This window comes from Elgaria multicarinata, chromosome 10, assembly GCF_023053635.1.
Source record: "Elgaria multicarinata webbii isolate HBS135686 ecotype San Diego chromosome 10, rElgMul1.1.pri, whole genome shotgun sequence".
In the NCBI taxonomy this organism is placed as follows: Eukaryota; Metazoa; Chordata; class Lepidosauria; order Squamata; family Anguidae; genus Elgaria; species Elgaria multicarinata.
Genome location: NC_086180.1, coordinates 37,964,285 through 37,990,936, shown reverse-complemented (window position 1 = coordinate 37,990,936; position 26,652 = coordinate 37,964,285). Strand labels below are relative to the sequence as shown.

Here is a 26,652-nt window from a genome sequence, read left to right as displayed (position 1 = left end):
TGCCTGCTCAGTCTAACATCCAGATCCTCACTACTGGTGGGCAACTTCAAGGACCCCTGCTCTCCCTTGTTATCATTCTTTATTTTGGAACCAGACTTGGACTTGACAGCCCTTCAAATAAAGAACACCTTCAAATAGAGGACTGTCCTCTGGTTTATGAATCACCTTTAAGAAAAGCTTGTGCAACATCTTGTGGAATGACTTGCGGAATGGCTTTCAGAACAGCTTGCACAGGTGGAATCAAAGTATCAGATTGGACATGTGTGCAAGAATGAAAGTAATGTTTCCACAAATGGTAGAAGCTTTGTGCTAGTAGAACAGCACCACTGGACACAACCTATAGTTGTCTCTTGTCATACAATTTATGCTCATGTAGGATGAATAAATTCTCTAACTAAGCACTAAGACTACAATTTTGTATCTACTTACCTGGCAGTGAATCCCATTGAACTCAATGGGACTTATTTCTGAGTGGACATGTACATGCTCTAAGAGATCAGTCATACTCTGGTGCAGGAAACCTTTAGTATGAACTCTATTTTCCAAGAAAGGTTTGTAGGATATCTCTCCAAATAATGTTACTATTAACAGAGCTCCTTTTAGGACAAAATTCTAATACAATTAATCTTATGAGTAGAATTTCTTCCCACAAATGATCCAATTAAAAGAAGAAAGTCTATATTCTTTTGTTACTATTAATTTAATAAATTACTGTATTCTGCATTTTTACATATTTCAGCTGATGCAACTACATGTATATGTATTTTTCATCTGAATCTTATTGGGAGCCATTTCCTTTGCCATTAACTGTTTTAATATTAATCACATTACTTATCCTCCTCTTTTAAAAATAACGTGTTTGTAAGAAGAATGAAGAGCTGTGAAGTTTGTAATGGGATACAAAGCTTTTCACCTTGGGGTCAACATTTCAAATCCATCTCAGGTCATTATTCATATAAGCCTGTTACAACTTGACAAACAGAGGACATGAGAGATGCAGCTGGAGGTATCATCCATGTTGTTTGCAAAAAGAAAAAGTGTTCAACTGAATGAAGACTATAATAAAGCAACACAGCAAGAACTACTTTAATGACTGATACAAATCACCCAGAAATAGAAAATGCCAATCCTTTAAAAAAAAAAGATCATGTTATTAAACATAGGAATGTTACTAACTGAAAAAGAATTACGTTGAATAACTACAAAATTTGTTTTCAGTTATACAAAAAAATATAATCTGAGGAGGGTCTATAATCAATTAGAGACAGCACAGACATTCAACAGCCATCAACAATAGTGACAGTAATGTATTGTCTTTGAGATAACTGGGACAAAGACAAAGAGTAATGATTATAGAGCAATGGCCTTTCATTCCAAATCTTTCTCTTAATTTGGTAATAGATGGGTGTAGGGAGAGAAATTTGTTTTCTCTCATTGCAGCACTGATATTACCGTTGGGGTTGACTCTCTGCCTTTTTAGCTATAGGTATTAATGCTACACTATTACTTTGAAATATAACTTGACCTACACTATAAAAGCATAATGATCCCACTAGCATCCCAACCAGAAACATGTAGTTGAAAAATCCATTTGATTACATTGAAGTATATTTTCATGCATTTTCAGAATTGGAGCTGAAAATTCAATTAATCTGGAGAATCACAAGCAAAACAAAAAAACAAAAAACCTACAGGTAACACCTCCCAAGTTGCTGGTTGCAGATTTAATGTTAAGTCAAAAGAGCAAGAAGTAGTGCCTGGAAAAAGAGGGGTGGAGCACTACACAGGGTTTTACAAAACTATTCCTGGGTAATTCCTTGTGCAACTCATACTCACCATACTAATCCTCCAAAATACCTTTTGAACTAACAAAGACTAATGGTGGCTCGTGGTTGTCAAAGGTATGGAGTGAAACACCCCACACCTTCCCACTAGGGAAGCATCTTCAATTTTCACATATGTTCAATAGGACTTAATGGAAATTGCTATGCAGTAACCATTCTTGGCACATTGTGCTGTTCATGTACTTCACTTTCAAAGCAATCCTATGCCTGTCTACTCAGACATAAGCCTCACTCAGTTCAGTGGGACTTACTCATACACACAGGTAAGTGTGTATAGGTTTACAGTCCAAATCCGGTTTGCTGGAACAGAATCATAACAGTCTACACCAATCTTCCCCAACCTTGTGCCTTCCAGATGTGTTGGACTACAGCTTCCATCATTCCCAGCCAGCACAATCACTGGTTGGGGTTTATAGGAACTGTAGACCAAAATATTTGGGGGTGCTGGGTTGGAGAAGGCTGGTCTATACTTTACTAGCTTCATTCAAAGCCAGCACAATGGGAAAGCTACGGCAGTAAGATCTGAAATTTAGCATTGACATACATCAGTGCTTTGCTAAAGTAAAGATTAATTCAAATACTAAAGGTTTCTACCACTTCCTGTAAATCATTCCAGATTTTAGTTCCATTGGAATGTGTAATATTAATCAAAGATTGTAGCAAAACAAATAACAATACAATGCCAAAAACTCACAGTAAGAATATACCTTTTTCAGACCAAGTTGCAAACATTGTCATAGGCCACAAATCCATAGTGTAACACACTTGATACTCTGCTGAGCAACTTTACAGGCTCAGCTGTGATATCAAAAACAAATACCTTGTTTCTTCTTAAGGGTGGATTCATATTACAAGGGTTTCTTCCCCTTACCTCATCATACAGTGACTTTAGAAGTCACAGTACTGAGTGGGAGAGAGTCCAACTTTGAATGGACTCTGTGTTCATCACAGATTCAGTAAGATACTCCATGCAAGTAAGCTATTCCGTATTTTTGCACTCCATATGCCATACCAGCCTTTTCATGTGATGACTAGCTTGCATCAAAGGGACCCCCGCATTCACTTACTGCCAAAGACATTTTCCGTTGCTCTCAGGTCCTCTGAATTTTTCCTTGCGAGAAGGCGCTGTATTCTACATCTTTTCATACAATGTGAACAATTCATTGACTGTAATTGAATGAACAATTTATAAGGTAATTTACACTTACTCTACACTTTAGAGTTTGCCCATAACTGTAAGGAACTGTTCAGATGTTTTGTATGTACAGACCAGTACTATCTACTCTAGCAGTGGCTCTTTCAGGAAGACAACGGTCTTTCAAATCACCTGCTTTCTGTTCCTTTTAACTTAAATTGCCAGGAGATGAACCTCGGATGTTCTAATGCAAAGCATGTGGTCTGCATCACTGAGCTATGCTGGAGGTGGTAGAAAGATGTAACATCTGTTCTCACTTTCAGTTTATTCAAGAGCCATCACTTAATGGGTGATAATCAAGCAATAGGTTTCTTAAGCCTATCACCTCTTAACCTGGACAGTTTCCTGTCGCATCAATGTTAAGAACCAATGTACACACTCACAAAAACGATGCCATACAGCCTAGCGGAAATGTATAGCTTCAGAATGCAGATGAACAATCACACCGAAGTTCTGCCACATCAACACATGCTCACCTACAGAAAGCTAGCAGGGTTCTACCCTCACCATCTTCACAGGCTAGATTTCTATTTTCTACATGAAAGGAATTTTTAAAACAGGGAAGTACTTGTTCAATCACACACATACACCATCTGTATTCTGAAGTAATGAAGTCCTGGAAGTATATACTAAATTATTTTTTTCAGAACATGCTGTTTGACACTAATTATAGCATTTCCCTACATTTAAGTTATTAAGCAGTGAAAGAAAGCACATCAGTGAAGAGTAAAATGAGGTGTTCTACTCTGTTTTCCTAGAAGTATTGTGAATATTTGCACTGAAGCATGTTCATATCAATAAAAATCCATGGACATCAGTAGGGAGTACATCTGAAAAGAACAAGCTCTCTTCATCTTCCTTGGCATGACTCCGAATGGCACAAGCATTCCCTTCTGTGCCATACCAGGAAGGAGACTGGCATGTCTCTTGCACCATATTATTAGAAATCAGTCAATGGCTTTGTACAGTCCAAGGAGCACAAAAAGAGTGGGATTGGGCTCAGCTCCATTGTTTTTGTCATAAGTGGCTCAAAACAATGTTGAGGTTCATAATATCTTTAAATCTGATGCCTCCAGTGCAGCCGTAGTAAATGCTCAGCCTTAAAAAGGGTTATAAGAATCCATTAAAACATCCAGCAGTTCATTATTTGCAGTCGCTGCCAGATAAAAGGGATCGTGGTTGAACTAAATAATGACATGCACCACTTTGCTTGACAAATTATTAGTTTGCACAGAAATGAGGCCACCCTAGCTGCCCATATGAGCAATAAGGCAGCTGCCACCTTGGCCTTTGAAATAATTCAAAGAGAGTTACAATGACAAGGCAGCTTTTATCAGCTCCACACTTGTGCCCCGCTGAAGAAAATTCTGTGGGTATACCGCTGACAAAAATAGAAAACCCCGGTAAAAACAGCAGGACTGCTTCTTTTATGGAATTACTGTGTCAATCAGGGTATGCAGCTGTGGTACAGATAGCTTTTTAACATGGCATAGACACTTAGCTATGCAAGACATCATCAGGTTTACCTTTAGCTAGTATGTTGATATGCTAGGAAGAATAATAGCCTCTATAGTTTCTAATAAATATTTAAAATGTACTTACATTCTTCAATCTACAAATGAACAGATCTAGTAATACCTACTCATTTGCAAACTGAAGGATTTGAATGAATACCGCAAATATGGTGTGTTCTTCCTTATATTCTTCCTTTATTCTTTCATTTAATGCAGGCTGTGTTGCACTGCTTGGTGAACAGTTGCACATTCACCATCACCAATGCTTAAAATGTAACAACACCTGAAGGCTTGATAAATTGTGTGAACCTGAACTATGACTGATCATTCTCAGGGATTACCAGAACCTTCACATCCTGTCTTTTGCGTCGGCTTCCGACCAAAAGCTTAAGCCTGTGTCAAGTACGTTTTTAATCATGGGTTTTAACTATGTGAACTTAATTAGTTAATATGATTAGGGGGCTGCAATTTTGACCTACCTATGCATACAGAAATCACATAGATTCCAATCACATCTATCTATCCCTAGTAGAAAGCAGGAACTGTAACTATTTAAGCAAAATCATCATGAAAAAAGAAAATGCAGGTTACTATCAGCACTTATCTATAAACTCAGCTGGCAATGACCATACAACAAAAAAAGTCTATGCGATGAGATGTATGTATTTGTAAACCTTTCCATTCTTCCATATGACCTATAGGTAACTCTGATTTTCATGAGGTTATTGGAGCACATTAAACTAGAGCTGTAGAGCTCTAGTTTAATGTGACTTGGCATCCAAAGCAACTAACAAGTGATTATTTCTTAATGCCAGTAAGAAATGATCTGCCACTTTGGACAATATCTCATTTTCGTTTTGTGGCTGTATACAGGCCTTGGAATACTGCTTTTCATACAACTGGCTGCTTCAATGAAGAGAAGACCCCTTTGTGTATTAAAAATATGCTCCTTGGAAAAAGGATCTGAATTGTAGATGGCATTTTTCTTTTTCAGGATTAACAAGGTGTCACCCTGCAAGTCAGATAAACAGAGATAATCTCTTAGACAGCGTGTCAAGATTACTGATCAAACCCATTCCATTTTGCAAAGCTTTGTTGTGACAAATTGATTCAGGCATTTCAGAGCTGAGTTAAGAACACTGGCTGATCTCCTTGGTACTATGTAGACCGATGAGTTATATACCTTAAATGTGTTACATACTGGATAATGGTATTATTAGTTTTATATAAACTAGATAGACAATTGTGGTGTCGAACACGAATAAGAAGAGCTTATGACTATTTTCCACCTGCACATCTCTTACATGAGACCACTATCATAATGCTAGAAGGACATAGAACTATTTGTACTATTCACCAGCCAGAAATAAATATGCCAGCTGACTTCCAGCATTCTCTGCATATGCAGATTTAAATTCTGAAAAACGTCTTCTGACATTATCATTTTCCTTACATGTATGGCAGGCAGGTGCAATCACTTAAGTAGAAATGATAAATGTCCAAAGTGGCACCAAATGAAGATGGATGAGAATTTGCACACCTTAGGTAAGAATGGGCACTGAGTGAGGAGACTTGAATCTATAAATGTCAAGTCTGCATGCATAAGGGAGAAAATAAACTTTATTTACAAATGGAGTGAGAGATGCGGGTGAGAAAATCCAGATAGGTTTATGGATAAAAGAATACAACTGCCACACAGTAAAAGACTGAGGAATCAACAAATGTTTCAACAGATACTAAATTTTATATGTATGGAGGCATGTAATAGAAAAAATAAAAAGGCTCAAACCTCTCTTTGTAGCCAATCCATTCAACAGGTATTTTGTAAAAGAACGTCCATAACGGTTGAGTCCAACATTAGTCCTACCTAGAATAGACCCATTGAAATGAATGGGGCTGAAGGTTGACTAACATTGGATGCAACAACCCTATGCACAAACAAGATACATTCCTCATTGATTCCCCCTCCCCTATCAGACTCTACTGAGGGCATTTTGTATTTCTTTTTTTCTTCTTCCATTTAATTAAGTGGTGTTTCTCACTTTAATGATAAATATTTCTCCCGTCACAATGCTAAATGACGTTTTCAATAAGAAAGCAGCAGTTTTATTAGCCTCTAATAAGAAGCAGCCAGTTGGCGGCTCTGGGACACTAGAACTACTGTTCTCTTTTCAGAGCTTTCTTTTAAATCTTGCCTTGTTTTGCCTCAACAAACCAATGCACAATGCTGCTCCAAGCCGCCCTCCTCAAACCACAGCTGTCAATATCAGGTTGTTTAGCCTCCGAGTATGCGAGCAGGCTAGAGTCAGGCTTCCCATGAAAATCAAGTCAATGACCTGCATCCCTTGGTCCTGTGAACCAAGTGATGGCTATAATTTTTCTTCCCCAAGTTTTCAGATGTTGTAAATGTTCACTCAAGTCATTAGCCAATGCAAAAAATGCATTAATTCCTGCAAAGTTAAGTTCTCCTTGAATGGTTTTATTGTGGCTGATTAGGCACAGTTTTCTGCTTTGTCAAATTAAAAAAAAATAGGGAGAAGAAAATAAAGGAGGAAAAATCAGGGAATGTTAAGGTATTTTTTACTCACAGACTGAGTTCGCCTTACTATCTAATCAAGTGGAAACAGCCTTTATCTGCTATGTTCTATTGTGAAAAAGTGCAGCCATAAAAGGTCTAAAGATTTTCCAAAAACTTTTGTCATCCCCAAAATCCCATGTTTAGTCAATTGCCATCACATCAAAAATAAAAAAGGATTTAAAAGGAAACAATGGGAAAGAAAAATCAACTTCTGTAGTTGTTTAAAAAGAATCAGCCAATGAGGAACCAAGAGCCCTTTTAATTTCCAAAGATCTGCACTCAAGAGAGAGAGAGAGAGAGAGAGAGAGAGAGAGAGAGAGAGATGTACAGAGGTTTGAATAAGGGTTGCTTCTTGGTGACCATAGAAACATTAGAAAAGGTGGAAGATGCAGTCCACTGAACCTCAAATGACTTTATTAAAGCATCACTAATCAGAATCCAGAGTTTTAGTGTTAGGGCCAAAAGAGTGAATAGTTCTGAAAAGTCTAATGACCTTCTAAGAGCATTACTTTAACAAAGAAAAAACACAAAGCAAGTTAAATAATAATATTTTAAAATTACATCCTCTGTTTACAACAATCAATGTCCAGTAGATAGCATTCATTCAAATGAACCATGACTGTTGTTAGTATGGAATATCCTGTGGCTTGAGATGAGGTAGGAGGAGATAATGAGAGAGGGGAGGGGACACTGAGCTTTATAAAGTAAATTAACCATTTCATAATCTCGGGTGCAATAAAACTTGCACACAATACAAGCACAATCCAGGATTGTTTGGTCCCATTGACTTAAATTGGAAAAAGGTAAGCTTGCACTTAACTTGGATTGAAATCAATGGGATGTAAATCCCATTGGCTGTAACTAAAAAAATTTCATTTGAGAAACAACTGTAACTTGAATGCACATCGTGTTACAGGCATTATTGTAAGACTTACAAATATGGCGATAGGAAGATCTACATTCAATTTACATTTGATACTCAAATAAAAGGTACCATACATAGGTACCATATAGCCAATATGCCAGCGATGGAAAAACAGTGATCTTGCTACTAGTTCCTGAGAGCTGAGAGAGGCGGAACACTTGAATAAGAGTTGCTTCTTGGTAACCTTAGAAACATTAGAAAGGGTGGAAACACAGAACGAAAGCTACGCATCAGCAGGGCGCAGGAGGAGGCTTATGAGGAATTTACTCTCAACACTGTCACCACTCATGGGGGAACTGCTCCTTCACTGGGCAATGCCATCTATGGGGTTTCTTACATATAGAAAAAGCTTATATTTCAGGGCCTGAGGAACTCTCTGTCACTATAACCCAGAATTCTACAAGCTGACACTTTTCTACCACCACCAATTCCCTTAGAATATTTTAAAACCTCCTAGTAGCAGGTATAAGAAATTCAGATGAGATGGGCACCAAAACAATGTACTATTAAACAAGTAATTTATTAAAAGGATATTTTGTACATAAGGGATTATTAATATTTAATTTGGGGTTTTAAGAAAACCAATTAATGACCATTCTTAAGGACACCAGAGATACTGTTGCTGCAACAAGCTTCTAATGACTTCATTTACCGTATTTCTTTGATTATAAGACGTCATCAATTGTAAGATGCACACTAATTTCAGTACCACCAACAGAAAAAAAAAACCTAAGACACACCCGCGATTCTAAGACGCACCCCGTTTTTAGAGATGTTTATATGGGAAAAAAGTGTGTCTTAGAATTGAAGAAATACGGTACCTCAGCCCAAATTCCCTAAACCTCCACTTACAACAAGGTCTCAGTCTTCCTCTGACTCCCAAAGCTCACCCTGTTGTATTCTTGGCTGCTTGGACAGTTTATCTGGGTTTTTTTACTGCCTGCTTGCTAACCTTGGCCAGATCTTTAAAGTGCTTTAGAACAGTTTTGACAACTGTATATGGAGTATGTCCTGGGCCCCAACAGTTGTCAAAACTGTTATAAAGCACTAGTGTAGATCCTTCCCTGCTTCTGGCAAGATCTTAGGGAAGCCTCCTGCCGTAACACAGCAACCTGCTCCTTACACCTGATCTTCACCAGCCTCGGATGGTTCTCCCCAGGGAAAGAATAGATTAATATTCATGTTTTAGCTATGCACTCCTCAGCTTTCCCCTAGTCCCTCTATAACACCACACACCACCCAGTAGTCCTTTTCTCTCACTCTCCACAGAATGACTAACTGCTCCATCTATCAACTGTCTCTGTCATTTCCCAACCACACTTTTCCATCTACCTAGAATTCCAGCCAATCGGAAATGAAACCAAGCCACGTCTAAAAATATTCAAAGCAATTCCTTCTCTCTCCCCCTTCAGAACATCACTAAGCAACTACTATACAGGCCTTGACAGTAACAAACCAAGGCCGCAGGGCTACTCAGATATATCGTAGCCTCACAGAGGCCACTCAAAGTAAACATTACATAAGAGCAACAGTTTATATGCAGAGCATTTTTTCACACCTCACCATTCCTGCACAATAAGATGTGGGGAGTGGAAGGAGAGTGAGTGTTGGAGGAAGTGTGTGTGTATGGGGGGGGGGGGCATATGTCCTTGACCCTGAAGTTCCCCAAGACACTCAAGCTGTTCCAAAGAGACCCACAACCTTCCATAGCTGATATTGGGAGATTGGGGGAGGGGCACTGCAAGAGGGGAATCTTAAAGGAATCTTAAAAAATAAATTAAAAAATCACGCCTTCCCCATTCTGTCGAAAGATGCTTTCTGCCAGTGGAGGGACACCAGTCAGAGTCCTTCATCTAGATTTTTTAAATAGAATGTTTCTGAGAGTTATCTATTTATCCTCTAATATTATAAACTACCTTAGTTATCCCTAAATAATTGGACTGATTAGACTGCATAAATATTAACATAAACAGTATTGTCAACTTTGTATTATCCAACAATATCAACTTCCAGAAGCCATCTCAGTGTTTTCCAGTGCAATAACCACAAGATCCAGGCATTATTCTCATGGAAGCTGATGCTATATGTCTGAAAATTCTGTTTCTCTTTCTGCTCCCCTGTGTGTATTGCATAAAAGAATTACACTTTAAAGCATAACATCAAAGTGAAATGATGCCTCAGCAATGATGACTTCAACTTCATGTACTACTATCATTTGACTCTTTCCACTTATATCACCTGTTTATAATATAAAAACTATTTGCCTTCCAGCATGGGTAGTCAATCGACAGCATGATTGCCACTGACTGTACTTGGACTACTAGACACCATGTATTCGGGAATAAATCATAATATACTAGTTGCTGAACCATTAAGAACTACTACAGATTTTTAATGGGTTAACAGCTAACTGAGATTGGAAGAATACAGGTGTGCAAAGTTAAATATTTTTTTAGCACTGTAGATGACAACATCAATATTTTCCTTTAACTTTGTCTGATCCCCCCAAAAATAGGCTTAAATGGGTATATAGGTGATTTAAATGGCAGACTGTTCAAATTGTTAGATACTTGATATACTGATCTGTATGCCTGCTTAAGCCAATTTCCGGAAATGTGTTTAGATGTATTTCTTCAGGTCTCTTGGGATCTCAGCATAACTGACTTTCAAGAGTCTGATTATCGTGTATTGCTACCTTTAAAAAGAGGAATATAAAGATCAACAGCAATACAATCTGCTATTGGCAAATGAACAGTACTATGAAAATAGGTTTTGAAAGTCCTATGAGTAGCCAAATATCCTGAGTAGCCAAATACATTCAATTTCTTTTTTATTTGTGGGTTCTTTATCTTAGCTAGGCTACACACAGTTCCGTTCTTGTTACTTTAAAACCTGAACAGAGTTGTTATAAATGTACCATATAATAGGATAACAGCTAATGCACATAATCCACTAGTAACAAAACAAGCATAGTAAAGGAAAGATTTCTGTAAGAAACCCCAGGGATGCCTCACACTGCTTGCCTACTAAGAGTATCTCTGAGCATTCATTGAAGAGAATACAGTAAAATCTTTTGTTTTGTCTTGTTTTGTTCATTGTTTCTTGAAAGGTTGTACTACTTCAGTAGTAAAATCACAATACAAGGCGAACACTAATTTGCATTGGCTTTAAATATGCACTCTTCTAGAAAGCTTATGTCTAATAAAGCACAGCTATACATAGTTATGCAAATGCAAAGTCCTGGCAGAAAGATATGTGCATCTGAATTACTCTTTTGAGGACCATGGGGAATTTGGAATATTCACTACTGTACTACCATAAAATAAGGAACGATGCTGGTTCCAAGTTTTGGAGATCTATGGGCAATATGTCCTCACTCCATGACCCTTCCTCAGCAATTCCACCTCCTTCTAACCATTGACACAGTTGCCCATTCATTGCTCTCTCCTTCTTGAACCAATGAGCACCATTTCACAGCGAGAGTGCAAAACAAGTAGAGGGTTGTTGGTCACCAATGGCAGCAAAGAGGACAGGTGAACAGGCTATACAGCAGCAAAGAGGAGCAGCGGGGATGTGGATCGTGGCAAATGCCTGTTGATGCCAACTTCTGACACCAGCCCTGCTTGAGACTGCACTTACTGTTAAGTCTTACACAGTCTTAAGTAATCAGTTATATTTCATACTAGGTGCTGGGTCCAGAATTAACACTGTCCGCTCTCCTAACCACAGTTAAGAGAACTCTAGTACTCCATGGATCTGCACACTCCTCTTCCCTCCCCCCCTCCTTCCTTGGTAGTTTCAATTCTTGTAAGTTTTGTTTTGATTTGTTAACTGCTGTGAACAGAAAATGCTATTAGTTCATTTAAACTATTTGGAAACGCGAAGTGCATTTTTCAACAAAACTGGAAATGACTGACAGGTAATGTACATGGCACTGCACAATGACATTGCAGCATATGTAACCACCCACAAAGTACTGAAATATGTAAATTACACCAGGCTATGTTGCAGCTTTTATACCAAACTATATAAACAAAAGATCTGTCAACTCTTCTCTACATTCTCTAGTTGAACAGACAGAAAGAACTAAAAAGCAGGAGTTCCATGGTACTTAATTGAATACTTCAAGAAAATGGACATGATATGAATCTTTCTGCCTAGAGATGCTTTTTTAAAGAAGTATTTAATTCAGAGCCATCTATAAATAGCAGATCTACTACAGAAGACCAGGTTTTCAGATTTGTTCATTCTGAGGCTCATGCATGTGTCAAATTCTTTTCTGAATTAAATCACTCCAGGCAGCAAGTGAGAGATTGGCATGTTTAAATGCTCTCCCAACCATCCCCAAATAATAATCATAATAATAATCATCATTAGGGGTGTGCGCTCCACCTTGGCAATATCTGATAACTGCAAACATCCGCAGAGCATTCGATCTTCCAGAGTGGAGACTGGCCACTTTTAAACCCATCGAGAAATTTCAGAGCAGAGAGTTGCTCAATCAGAGCTTCTAAAGTCAATACTTGTGCAGTTGGGGGTATCTCTTAATTTAACATCTTCATATTTGGAAGATGCTGAGTGGGGTGAGGGGTAGCTGTTCAAGACTCCTCAAATCTTCCATGATAGTGAAACAGATACACACACACACAGAGACACATACTAATATGTCACCCCATATGATATCATGGCAAACAATGTACACATACCAAAGCTCTCCCATGTGTATTTTTTAAAATGGATTTAAATAAACTATTTCCTATCACTTGTTAAGAAATTAGAAAATATTAATTAAAAAGAAAAGCTTTAAAACCTAGTCAAAGTTGCACCTTAAACCTTTTTAGTTTCTTGATCAACGTCATGCATAAGTACAAGAAATGACTGATGGCTGAAATGACCACGAACTTCATCCACACAATGCAAGCCTCCCAATACAATCTTGCCTGTTGTGGCAGCTTTTTCTCCTTGACAGCAACTGATGCCAGCATAAGCAGAACTCATTTCCCTTCAAATCTCACAGATATAAAGAGAAAATGGTGTCTCCCTTTTATCTTGTTAACATTATATCTCAAAGGAAGCTGGAAAAAAATCATAAAACTCTCTTCCCCAAACCCCTATTTATTAAAAGACATGTACAATAAACACTGCTTTAAACTGGATCTAATTGACTCTCTGACTGAGGTTTCTATAGAAGTGTTCTCTATTAAGTTGTACTGTTGTCCTCCTAGGACTTGAATTTATCACTAGCCTCATTCAAAGTGGTACTTAGTTAACAATGTTGTCTCACAATTCTAATTAATGAATTCTGCCCATGTAAGCTGTCTAATTATAGGATAAGAATACCTTGATTTTCTTTGGCAAGAGATGAATGTTAATAATGAAACTGAGTTAATCCTGTGACAATTTCTCCATAATTATATATATAAAAATATAGATATATACATATATGGTCTAAAAAGGGGACAGTACTCTGGACTCTATATAAATTGATTAAAAACAGATATTTTATTTTTAATAATAAGTAGAAGTAATTACTTCAAGTGCAGCATATTACATGACAAAAATAGATTGCATACCTTTTGTAACAGGCTTCTGCAGAATACTGCAGATTTTCAATGCATAAGGGACATGGAGTTGGCACTCACAGTACCACTGATCTCTACATATTCAGCTGAAGGATTCAACAGAGTCAAGGGATCTACAACTTATATTTGTATATCTTATATTAAGATCGGGTTGTACACATTGTGCGTGTCAGGCTTTCTTTTGTTCAGTGGGGACCACTATCCAAGTAAACAGAAGATATACACGTACATGTGCAGATTGTGTTTGGATTTTCATGTGAATATGAAGAGGTCAGGAACAGGTATATAATACTTCGATGGCCCCATGGGCTGCAGAAGTGGACCAACATTTCCAAGGATTTTTTTTTTCCAGGGAAGAGGAAATTCCATATATTTTCAGGTGGGGGTAACCAGGAAAAGCAACAAGCAGCACCAGGATTTTCCCTGTCATCCTTTTAAAAAACCTGGTTTGGCCACTATCAAGAGGGGAGAGCTGCCACTGCTACATGCAATTACAAGGAAGCGGTGTGTGCACTGCCCTGGCATTGGCCATGTTCACTACCCCTACCCCTTGAGATGTACATATTGGTGCAGCTGTCTGCACTTACTAAGCCTTTGCATGAGCAGCTGCTCAAGCGCAGACTTCCACATGCGTGGAGTAGGCCATCACTTGGAAATCTACATAGGCTTTGTCTCTATAGATGCTAATGCACAGACAGGGCATTGGCATCTTCACTCAGGGGACAGGGGCAGTGATGCTAGGAGCATGGCCCCCAGCATGGTTCCACTCCCCAGTAATCACGTAGAACACCCTTCACACAATTAATGCACAAAGGGGGCTCTTCTGAAATTATATAAAATGCTTCTCACTGAGGCTATTTCCCCCCATCTCGTGGTGATCTTAGAACTGTGCAGATATTCTATATGTGAATAGATGCATGCATATGAAGGGTTTGAGTCATGATTGCTGACCCCAATCCCTCACGTGCCCAACCTCTATATGTTTAAGGTCCTGTCTGGTACAAGATTTTGTGCTCATATATCCCAATATTTGTAGGCTTGAAACTCAAAATCCACACCTGAAAAGACAGAGGTTACAGCTGGAGGACAGGCAGTAACTCAAATACACAGAGGTCAGATGAATACATCTGCACTGACACAGAGGGTTCCTCTAAATGAGTGATTTATTGTATGTTTATGATCAGCCACGCACAAAAGTTTCCAGGTCTGTTACATGACATCCTGAATGACCAGGGTGTCTCCCGTGGTATCCCCTGGCAATCCAGATATGAAAAGAACCACTTTTAAAGTGGTAATAGTCGAAGAAAAATGGGATTTTCCACCTTTAGATGGCTCAAAAGACGTGAAGGGAGAAGAAGTATTCTATTTAAAGCATGTGGTCACCCCTCTCCGACTGTGTAATGCAGCCTATAACAATCATGCCAAAGAATATGGAAACAAAAGCCCCGGGCAAGCAACATGATTTCCCTCAATGCAGAGATGCTCAGAATGTCTAGAAGGGGCCCCAGCTGTGAAAGATACCAAATTTTTTGTGATTCCAGGACTTTTTACTAGCCCAAATTAAATTGTTGGTAGAACAAGACTAAGCACTCAGTCCTTTTGTACAGATTTATCTTCCACACAGTGTAAATATAAAGGAAACAGTCTTTGTTCTGCACTGTTCTTTAAGTTTGGCCTGCTACTGAATAAAGTCACAGCAGAACAATGAATTCATGAAATTTCTTTTACCCCTTTTTATTTTTAATTGCTGCTCTTCCTCTCTCTCTCTCTCTCTGCATATTCATACAGAGTGCTGATCAGAAAAAATAACAATAACAGACATATTTATCAGTTACAGCCATCTGTGCTCCTTTCATTTGAGCCAAGTATTTTGGCAGGCATGTGTATTTCCCTCTGCTATCCAATAAGATCTAGTTTGGTAAAGAAAGTGTTTACTCCCAATTCCTTCTTTCTTCATCAGTACAAAGGTCAAGTAGTGTTTTAAATCTGTCAAGGATTGGATTTAAAATAATATAGTATCACTGCCTATCTTTAATTAAGCATGAGCTCAATAAGATGACTGAATCTGAATTTTTAAAGATGTTGAGACAGAAAAATGGAGAGAGAGAGAGAGAGTACATGTTACACACAGTTGTGTGTTTTCTTTCCCAACTTTTTTTTTAAAATGAAACCAATCTTGGTAGTTGTAATCGAAACAAGCTTTTTGTTAGTTCAAAACTTCCTTCCCCACCTCCCTTTTCTCCTTCAGAGGAAAACAATTAAAGAAAAATGATTTGTTTTTTTATTCTCTACCCACTACAGTAACTTTATGTGGTTCAAGGAATGCAAAGTTAACCAATTTCTGTGAGTTCAGTGGTGCAGCTAGACCCTGGACTTAATGGCCTTGAGGTAGGGCCTTGTGTATTCCTTCATTTGTGACGCTCACAACTAGCATTCTTCCTTATTCCCTTCCAACAGCCATTACATACTTTACAACTGCTTCTACATTTCATATATGTTAGAATTCTGACCAACCCTTTTTTAAAACCAAAACTCTGAGCATGGCCAATTTTGCATTGTAAACTCACTTAAATTATAACATCATCATCATGACTACAGGAACAAAATGGAGTTGATCACCTGCCGCTCTCTGGGCTGGGAAAAAAAATTTAATTACTAGATTCACCTCAATAATTTTGTGCTGGTAATGGCACCAGGAGCCCATATGCTTGTATGAAAACTCCAAGGAAAACATCAATCTTTAGTTGTACAGTGGTATTTTAAATAGCATTTTGCTTAAGAAGTCAATATCTAGGATCTAGTAATGATGAAGAAAAAAACCAAAGAAAAGAACTTCAAACAATTAAGAAGTTAAGGTAATATCTTCTGCTAGAGGCAGTATTTCTTTATCATTTGGACAGCATGAGGCTCTGTGATGGATTACAAAAACAGCAGTGGAGGAAGGCAAAATTGGGAGGGAGCTTAAATTGTTATATGAAAACTCCAAGGAAAACATCAATCTTTGTACAGAAGGATTATTAAGATGCTTGAATTATAAAGTACAGAAGTATTTTATAATTCAGGCATCTTAATAATCCTTCTAACAAATTCCTAGACTTCTTAAACACAGTTAAGTGAAAGTAATGAGTTTTAAAAATCAAAATTACAAATGCATATACTGGAGTAAGTCACTATAAAACTCTGTTTTACGCAACATAAACACCCCATATCATCCATTTCTTCTTTTGCATCATCCTCTCTGACTAAGGGTGTATGTTTGAAATTCTATGCACTGTTACTTGTGCTTAAATTCCTTTTAAGTTAATGAAGCTTTCACATCACCTAACTGGGCAGGACTACAGTGTATGTGTGTACAAATCAGAGATATACGTGAGGTTTAACAGAATACCGTTCTGTTCTGTTGTGTAATAGAAGGCAGGATTCCCCAAATATGGCATGCTTAACACAGCCAGTATCTCTCTGGTTGGAGGTAGCCAAAGACAATAGTTGAAATCCTGCTGTATTCAAATCAGAGGATCTTTCTCCCCAGTTGGCTTCAACAAAACAAGAGAGCATAAACAAGCGACATCTTAATTACTTTATGAATTTGTATATCAAGGAAGTTAATTTTAAATATATCTTCAGACAAGCAGTACAATATACTTTGATATAAAAGCTCATAGTGCATTTTTGGTCTTCAAGAAGTGGTCAGGACAAGGGTGGGGCTTTGTACATTACTTGGGACAAAACAGACAGGAAAAGCCAGACCACTCCCCAACCCCCAAGGCTGAAAGGCAGAGAAAGAGAGAGAGAGAGAGAGAGAGAGAGAGAGAGAGAGATTTCCCCCAGACGTCTTGCCCTGGAGATCTTTCTTAAAGAAGTTGCCACTATTGGGGCTTGTTGAAATACAGGCAATGTGTGACAAAAAGCCGGCCCAGTGGTCCATTCTCACTGACAGTGGCAGTAGGTTCAATGAATGGCTGCCACCTGGAGAGAAGGTGGAGAACAGAGCTCTTCACTGAAGCCACCTCCACTGCCGCCTTGCCAGGACTGGGATGTGCACAGTTCTAGTTCCTGGACCTTTGCTCCTATTCACAGGAAGTTTATGATTATGTCATAATGCCCAAAGCTAAGTCCTGAGATATTCTGGAGCTCTGGTTTGGCAGGCAGAAAATCAACAAACAAAGCCTTCCCTATCACTGCATCTACATGCTGATGCACCTGTTGACATTTCTGCAGGTCATATAGTTGTTTAGGGACTAGAAGTCCTGCAAATTCTGGGTGGGGGAAGATAATGTGATGCTCTTAAACATAGGAAACTTTCAAAGAGGTTAGAATTATATTATTTCAATTGTTTGTATTTGTTTTCCAGAAGGGAAAATGTGTATACCTTTGTAATACAATAGTGAAATTCCTATTAAACCGCCAAAATAAAACTAGCCATTGAGCATAAATGAATAAAATTAGTAGCAGTTAGCCTATTCAAAATATCTTCTTCCATATTTCTTGTTTAACTTAGGGGTAAAAAAGTCCTGTCATAGAAACTTAAATAAGCAGTACAGAGAACATAAATATGTTGTTAGATCTTTAAAATCACTATTTTAAAGAGGAAAAAATATTGGACAGATTATTCTGTTTGTACAAAGTAAATAACAGGATTTAGATTGAAATCCTATACATAGTTATGTGGGAGTAAGCCACACTGTTCACAGTGGAACTTACTTCTGAGTAAGCATGTACAGAATTGTAATGCCTGATAGTTTTACAGTATGTCCAACAGTTATGTAGCTACTGGATTATATAATATATTTAGTTTTAATTTTATTATTTTATATTCTGCAGTTCTAAAGCATGGCTCATTTGCTGTTTTACCATAGTACACTGAAATCTCCAGCTGAAACTTTTCTTTGAAGTAATAACTTATTCCTTCCACAAAGACCTGGTTGTCCTTATTTATATAAATAGTTTTAATGCTTCAATTAAGCTACTGCAAATTCAGGCTTGCAAGCTTGAATTTATCTGTCCCATAATGAGATCTATATTAACACCTCAATCCAAAACCTGATTAACAGTGCAATCCTATACATACATGTCAACTTAAAAGCACAGCCTATCGACTTCAGTGGCATTTACTCCCAGGTAAGTGGATATGGAATTGCAGCCTCAGTTGTAATATGAAGCCCGTTTTGTCTCAGCTTCTTTAAGTTAACGGAGTTGAATTTGTAGATGAAGGTGAAACCTGTCACTGATATTATCTTTTGTGTGATTATATACAAATATTTAGACTTATCGCCATAGCATGTATGAAGCACAATAAGATATATTCTAGTAACACTAATAGATAGCATTATAAGAAACCAATAGTTGAAATCACTAAGGTGATCAAATTCCTTATGGATTTTCTAATGGAATGATAAAACGGTGAAGAACAAAATAAATAAATAAATAAATAAAATGATGAAGAACGAAGATTGCAATGTTTTACACATTTTCACCCAATTTTTCTTTTGGTTACAATTTCCCTGCCCCTCTCTTAATACTCAATCTGATAGGAAAAAAAATCAAATCACAATTATGACAATCATTAATTATAAAAAAGCTCAATTTAACTCAAGGTACTACTACAGATTAAACCAGTGCAGGCAAATCATGTGGATTAAACAAGAGATTCTGCAATCTTTCAAGAACCATACCACAACCCCCCCCCAAAAAAAACCCTCTGTTTTAAACAATAGCGAAAGCTATATGCATTATAGCAAATAACTATATACCGTAGATCAGCCTTTCCTAACTTGGTGTCCTCCAGATCCTTTGAACTACACTCTCCAGTCTTCCTGGTCATTAGCCATGCCGGCTGGGGCTGATGGGAGTTAAAGTCAAAAACATCTACTTGGGGAATGCTGCCACAAGTGATGTACTTCATATGTAGCATCATTAAGTAATGCTTCAAATTAAAATGCAGCATTTGTGTAGTCCAATCCCCCCCAAATATTTACTCCTTAGCAAGTCTGACTGGGTGATTCCCAAGTACGTGTGCATAGGACTGCAGCATTGGTGTATTAGTACCTGACAGCCATCTCTGGAATGTGCAATTGTGTTCAGTTTCAGAGTTAAAGCGCTTAGAACAGGAGGGAAATGTTTTGACTCATTCTACACTTCCGGCATCCCCTGCTGGTTGGCTGTTGAAAAGATCCTGCTCTGAATTTCCAGTGAGCAAAAATTCAATGACTCAGAGTGCACTGCAGGACTCAGGATCTAAACAATGACAAAATGAAAAAGAAAATTCCCAACTAAATTGGCCTAGTATTTTCCAAATCTAACTCTCTGGAAGACAATACCCATTCGAACCACATGAAAGAGTATACAAAGACACATGCTTACAGCAAAGCATCATTAGTACAAACAGACATTTGGCATATCATTCTGATATAACCAATGTTTTGGAATCTATGTACTCCGAATCACTAAAAACAGGACCATTTTAGCATTCGTCAATTGGCTTCCGCAAAAAAATCTGCAAGTCTTTAGACACAAACCTGAATGTTGGCAAGGCCAGAGGAATAGAAACCGTGTTGAGAGGTGAAAGGAAACTCATTTGGAAGAAGAAACTCAGTTTTCCTGGGCCTTGTCCAAACAGTTTAGTATTGTACAATGATCAGTAAGAAAGCAGCTCACTCTCCAGTACAACCAGCTAAAAGCTCATATTCTACTTTGTAAGTTAACTAAATTGAAATGATAACTAAGAGCCTTAAGGTAAGTGCCATTCATCTATGGCATTTTTCCCACATGAAGAAAAGGTCTGGTGTAAAACAGCCCACAGTTAAAAGTCAAATACTAGTGCCAATTGCTGGCCTATGCAGCTCGAAGGAAAAGCCACTTATGTAGCATGCTAATCAGTTAATTGATGTCAGGCTAAACAACACCAACTCTGTGTTTGTTCTAATCTAACATGATGCTTTGGGCAGATACTAATGGTGAGGAAAATACTTGCTTAAATGCCTTCTCAAAGGTTACCTTTGTACAGCAAACCAGAAATTGTAACAAGGTACCTGTAAAATAACACTGCAATCCTACAGATGTCTATTCAGACATAAATCAATGGGGCTTACTCCCAGGTACATGCATATAGGATTGCAACCTTAAAAACTGAACCGACAGGACACATATATTCACATGCTTCTAAAATCTAGAGAGATGTAGTTAAATAGTAAAAGACTTTACCTCTGCTCTCTGGGTTCGTGGCAAAGCAGCAGATTTTTCAATGGCATAAACGTCCACCAGGTACAGGCGGGCTCCTTGTTCCCTGTCCAAAATAGCAGCAGTCTGGATCACACCAGTATGGCGCCCAATTGTAAAGAGTCTGCCAAACATTTTATCTTCACAACGCACTGAAACGATGAAATACTCCACTAGAGCCTCATTTCCCCTAGGACTAGCTGCTTCTATGGATATCACATTAGTCCCAATCGGTTCACCTTCTTTTAAAATGGTAATATATTTTGGCTGAGTGAAAACCGGGCCATCAAGTCCTTGTAGAATGACAGTCATCTCAGTGGTTGATTTTTTTCTCTCAGGGCCAAGATCTGAGGCTGAAACTATGAAGCTGTACATAAGCTGTGATGGTATTAAACTTGACGAGACTCTCAGTTCCCCACTGTAGCGATCCACAATGAAGGTGTCTGTGTCTCCATTAATTATTTCATATTCAACCTCCCCATTTGATCCTTCATCAGGATCGGCAGCAACAATTGTAGTTAGGACAGTACCAATCACAACAGAGGGGTCTGCAGCAAGAGCGTTTTGTGATACAAACACAGGAACATTGTCATTCTGGTCAGTTACTAGAATGGTCACATTTTTCAAAGCAAATCTTCTAGATTCTACAGGGACGGCCTGGTCAGTGGCTTTCACTGTTAATTCAAAGAGATTAGCAAATTCACGGTCTATTTCAGCATGGGTATATATCATTCCTTTGACTTCATCTATATGGAAATGGTTCCCTCTTGGCATCTGCTGAATGATTGTATATGCTAACTGCCCATTGATATCTGCATCTGGATCATGAGCAGTTACAGAAATGACAGAGCTTCCAACAGGAATGTTCTCAACAATAGACTTAAAAATGTCCCCAGGTGGAAACTTAGGCGGGTTGTCATTATAATCCCTGACATATATTACAACCGACATGGTAGAGGACTGCGGAGGCCTTCCTTTGTCTTTTGCCGTGATGTTTAATTTGTACATTGATTGTGTTTCAAAATCCAACTTTTTTGCAAGGAAAATACTGCCAGTGTTGGGACTAATGCTAAATGTTCCATGATTGTTTGTCCCTGTAATACTATAATGAAGGTCAGCATTGTCACCTGAATCCGAATCAGTGGCAGTGACAGAAGATACCAGTTCCCCAATTCTCATGTTTTCCAAGACATCAACAAACAGGGTTGATTTAGGAAATGAAGGGCTGTTGTCATTTTCATCCAGTACATCAATGTTCAGTGTACAAACTGAGCTTAGGGAAACTGTCCCAGAATCTACTGCTTGGATGGTAAGGGAGTAAGCTGCAGTAGCCTCGTGGTCCAGTTTGCCAATCAAAGTCACCTGGCCGGTGCCACTGTCTATTGTAAATTGGTTTTCTTCATTGCCCTTAATTACAGAATAGTGGATCAGTCCATTATTACCTTCATCAACATCTGAAGCAGAAACTCTTAAAACCTGTGTCAGGTTTGCAGCTAATTCTGAGATTGTAGCTTGGTAAAGTTCTTTTAAAAACTTTGGCACATTATCATTTATATCCTTCAAATAAACCTGCACAGTTGCCTGATCCCTTAAAGGCTTTGGCAACCCTTGATCAGTTGCAATAACTGTAAGTGTAAACACGGCAGCTCCCCTTTGCCTCATAAGGGATTCCCTGTCCAGCTGATGAGTACTTTTTATTTCCCCACTTATTGCATTCAATTCAAAATCAGGCTGCATGTGCTCAAATGAATATCTGACTTCGCCATTAGATCCGGAGTCTTTGTCAACCGCACTTATTTTCCCCACAAATGATCCGCCCTCCTGCTCCTCTTCATAATAGAAAACATAGTTGGTACTGTTAAACAATGGCCTATTATCATTTACATCTTCCAGGATGATGGTGACATTCACTGTGGCACTGAGCGGTTCTACTGCTCTATCAGAAGCCACAACCAGTAGCGTGTATCTTTCCTGAAGTTCCCGGTCCAGCTCACTCTTTATATACAGCTGGCCATCTGGAAAGATGCCAAAGGCATCTCCAGTATTTCCTTCAATTATGTTATAAGCTATTTCTCCATTTGTGCCTGAGTCCTTGTCAGAAGCATGCACACAGAAGAACCTGGAGTTCACAGGCTCCAGTTCAGAAATAGTGACTTCATAGGAAAGTTGGTCAAACACTGGTGGGTTGTCATTTACGTCATGAACAGAAATGGTTAAAATGAAAGTAGACGAGCGTCTTGGGACTCCCAAGTCAGAGGCCATAATCTCCACTTGGTAAGACCCAGCATTTATGTCCAGCGGCCCTGTCAAACGGATGGCACCACTTTGCTCATCGACACTAAATAGGTCCTTGGGATTCTGCTTTAGGCTGTAAAGGACCATGCCGTTGACTCCTTCATCAGGGTCAACAGCTTTGGCTTGGAATATGGTGTGCCCAGTGCTCCAGTTCTCAACCACATTCACACTTTCCACGGCATGAAGAAAATGGGGGGAATTGTCATTTAAATCTTTGACTGTTATATTGACCAAAGCATCCCCAGTGATTGCTCCACCATTAGCCACCACTTTCAGCTGATAAAACGCTTCCTCCTCACGATCAATAACACTGGCGGTGGTGATCAGGCCTGTCATTTTGTTAATTTCAAACATGCCCCTGTGGTCGCCTGTTGTGATAAGGTAAGTGATGTTGGTGTTGAGGTCCATAGTGGAAGCAGAAACACCACCGACATGAAAACCCAGGGCAACGTTTTCGAACACCACAAAGCTGTATATATCCTGGCTAAATACTGGGGGATTATCCTGTGTATCCAAGACAGTCACTGTAACTATTGCCTGGTTTTGGGACTGGAGGTTTCCACCATCACTAGCCACTACTTGTAGTTGGTAAGCTGTCTTTTCCTCCCTATCCAGGACTGTTTTGGTGGTGATAACCCCTGTCTGGCTATGAATTTGAAACCTGGAGTTGTCTCCTGCTGAGATGCTGTACCTAACTGTCCCATTGATACCAAGGTCGGGGTCACTGGCAGACACAGTGGTAACATAGCTGCCTGCAGGTTCATTTTCTTGGACATGGGCAAAGTATTGGACAGGGTAGAATAGGGGACTGTTATCATTCACATCAAGCAAGGTCACATTGATTTGAACCACTGAGGAGAGGGCCGGAGCACCTAGATCAGTAGCCAGGACCTGCAGTGAGTATTGTCCCTGTTCTTCCCTATCTAACTGTGAGATTGTACTGAGTCTGCCCGATACAGGATCCAGGCGAAAAATCCTCCATGTAGCCATCAAGGAACTACCTGCAGGCCCCCCTGGCTCAGTCTCCTGCAAGGAGAAGCGGACAGTCCCATTATCTCCCAAGTCACGATCGACAGCCATGAGGACTAGCAACTCAGTTCCTGAAGGGGAATTCTCTGGCACAGACACATTATAGCCATCTGCCTGGCTAAACCGGGGTCTCTCATCATTAACATCCAGGATATTCACTACCAGTTGGGCATAGGAAATTTTGGGCTGCACACCTTGGTCACGGGCACTGATGTTCAACACCACCTGTGAAGCTATTTCCCGGTCCAGCCCACCCGATGCTGCCATGCTCGGGCCGGATACACCCAACAGAGCTCTACCCATGTTAGTATCACGGCTCTGAGTGGTGACTAGGCCACTGTGCTCACTAATGCAGAACCAGCCCAGCTCATTGCCAGAAACTATGTTGTACTTGAGGTTGGCGTTAAGGCCGGAGTCACGATCAGTAGCACTCAGGCCTTGTACATAGCTGCCAGGTGGCACCTCTTCACTGATATTCACTTGGTAAACCAACTGCCCAAAGACTGGTGGGTGGTCATTGATGTCGTTCACAAAGATGACCAGGCTAGCCACAGAGGAGCGGCTCACTGGGGCAGGAATAGCTCCTTCTGGGCTCAGGGAAGACGGGAGTGAACTAGGGGGAGGGGAAGCAGCTCCAAAATTGTCAGTCACAGCCACAGTGAGGTTATAGGTGGGTATACGTTCCCGGTCAAGAGCAGCTGCCACTTTGATCAGGCTGAGGTTGGGAACTTTGCTGCTCTGCACCTCAAAATGGCGCTGCTCATTCCCACCCAAGATAGACACCGAGATATTCCCATTGGCCGCCGGCGAATCAGCATCGCTCACGGTCAGCAGCGCCACCACTGTGCCAGGGGCGGCATTCTCATCCACCGAGGCAAAGCGGGAGGTGGCAGGGAAGTAGCGAAATTTGACCCGCGGCTCATTATCATTCACATCCAGCAGGCGGATCAGAGCCTCGGTACGGCCACTTAAAGCAGGCACTCCTCGGTCCGTGGCCTGAACCGTGAGGGAGTACTGCCGACGAGACTCATAGTCCAGCACCTCCCGGATGCGGATGACCCCACTTTCGGGGTCCACCTCAAAAGGAAGTGCCACGGCACCATCTCCGCCAACACTTTCTACCCCCTCCAGGCGATATCGGATGTCAGCGTTGGTGCCCTCGTCAGCATCCGCTGCCGCCACCTGCAGAACACTGGCTCCGACAGGTGCATCCTCAGGAACGCGAGCTTGGTAGAGGGTCTGACTGAAGGCAGGTGGGTTGTCATTGGTATCCTGCACAGTGACATTGACTTGTAAGTATCCACGCCTCCGGGGCTGCCCTTTGTCCTCCACCTGCACCAGCAGCTGGTAGGCAGGGGTGGCCTCTCTATCCAGCCCACCCCGAGAGACCAAGTGCAGGAAGGCCCCTTCGCCACTAGGGTTGAGAGTGATGTTGAGTCGGAAGCGGCCTTCTTCGTTGCCACCCACAATGCGGTAGGAGCTGTGGTCCACGCCATTGGTCCCGCTGTCCGCATCAGTAGCTGTGTCCAGGATGAGCTGTCGGCCGCTGCCTGTGTCCTCCTTGAAAGTCACCACGATGGACGGGTCTGGGAAGACAGGCGCGTTGTCATTCAGGTCCAGCACCACGATGCGCACCTCGCTGGGATAGGTTGGCTGGCTGGAGAGCACCACCAGGTCCATGACGTCGCTGGCCAGGCTCTCTCGGTCGATGGTGGCGCGGGTGTGCAAGTCGCCCGAAGTGGCATTGATGGAGAAAAGAGCATGGTGCTCACTTAAGCGGTAGGTGAAGCCCGGGCGGATGGCAATGGTCCCTACCCAGGTGCCCGGGGGTTGCTCCTCCAACACCTGGAAAAGCTGCCTGGGTTCAGCGGAGGCATGTAGCGGCAGCAGCCAGAGCAAGGCGAAGAAGTGGGGAAGCCAAGCAGAAGAAGCCCTGCTCCTGGCTGAGAGGCCCATGATGCAGGCGAGGCGGCCTCCTCGCAGGGTGGGGCAAAGCCTCACTCGCAGCTGAAGCCCAGGTGGCCAGGCGAGGCCAAACAAGGTAATCCAGCCAGGCCCAAAGTCCAGCGAGTCTCAGGCGAGCAGCGCCGATCCGCATCACCAGGGACGCCCAGGTGAGGGAGCTTCGAGGGCTGCCATCGCCTCCACAGCAGCGGGCGGCGCTCACACTGGGCGCCAGGAGCCGTCGGGCCAAGTGCCGTCGCTCCCTCCCAGCAAGACGCGGGCTTGTCCCCTGTTCTCCTCCTGCAGGCGAACCATGCAAGCGGGGGGGGGGGGGGCGTTGGCAGCGACAAGAAGAGCCAGCCACCCGCCCCGCGGCCGCGCAGCTCCGGGGTTTTCTTACTCACGGCGAGAGGGAGAGAAGTCCAGCCAGTCCCTCCAGCCAAACTCCCGGGGAGGGACGGTGCGAGCGAGCGAGCGGGGAAGTTCACTTGGAAAAAGTGCCAGTGCTTAAGCCGGACTCCCACCGCGGCT

General features: G+C 40.7%; 1 protein-coding gene across 2 annotated transcripts in view; it reads right to left on the bottom strand.

The window, feature by feature from the left end:
• Nucleotides 1-26,135, bottom strand: part of FAT4 (FAT atypical cadherin 4) — a 146,396-nt gene extending 120,261 nt beyond the window's left edge. For both annotated transcript variants that reach the window (XM_063136006.1, XM_063136007.1), the window contains exon 1: nucleotides 20,839-26,135. In XM_063136006.1, the coding sequence (XP_062992076.1) occupies nucleotides 20,839-26,133 (5,295 nt within the window). In that variant the 5' untranslated portion in view covers nucleotides 26,134-26,135. The remainder of the gene's footprint in view (nucleotides 1-20,838) is intronic.
• Nucleotides 26,136-26,652: the final 517 nt, after the last annotated feature.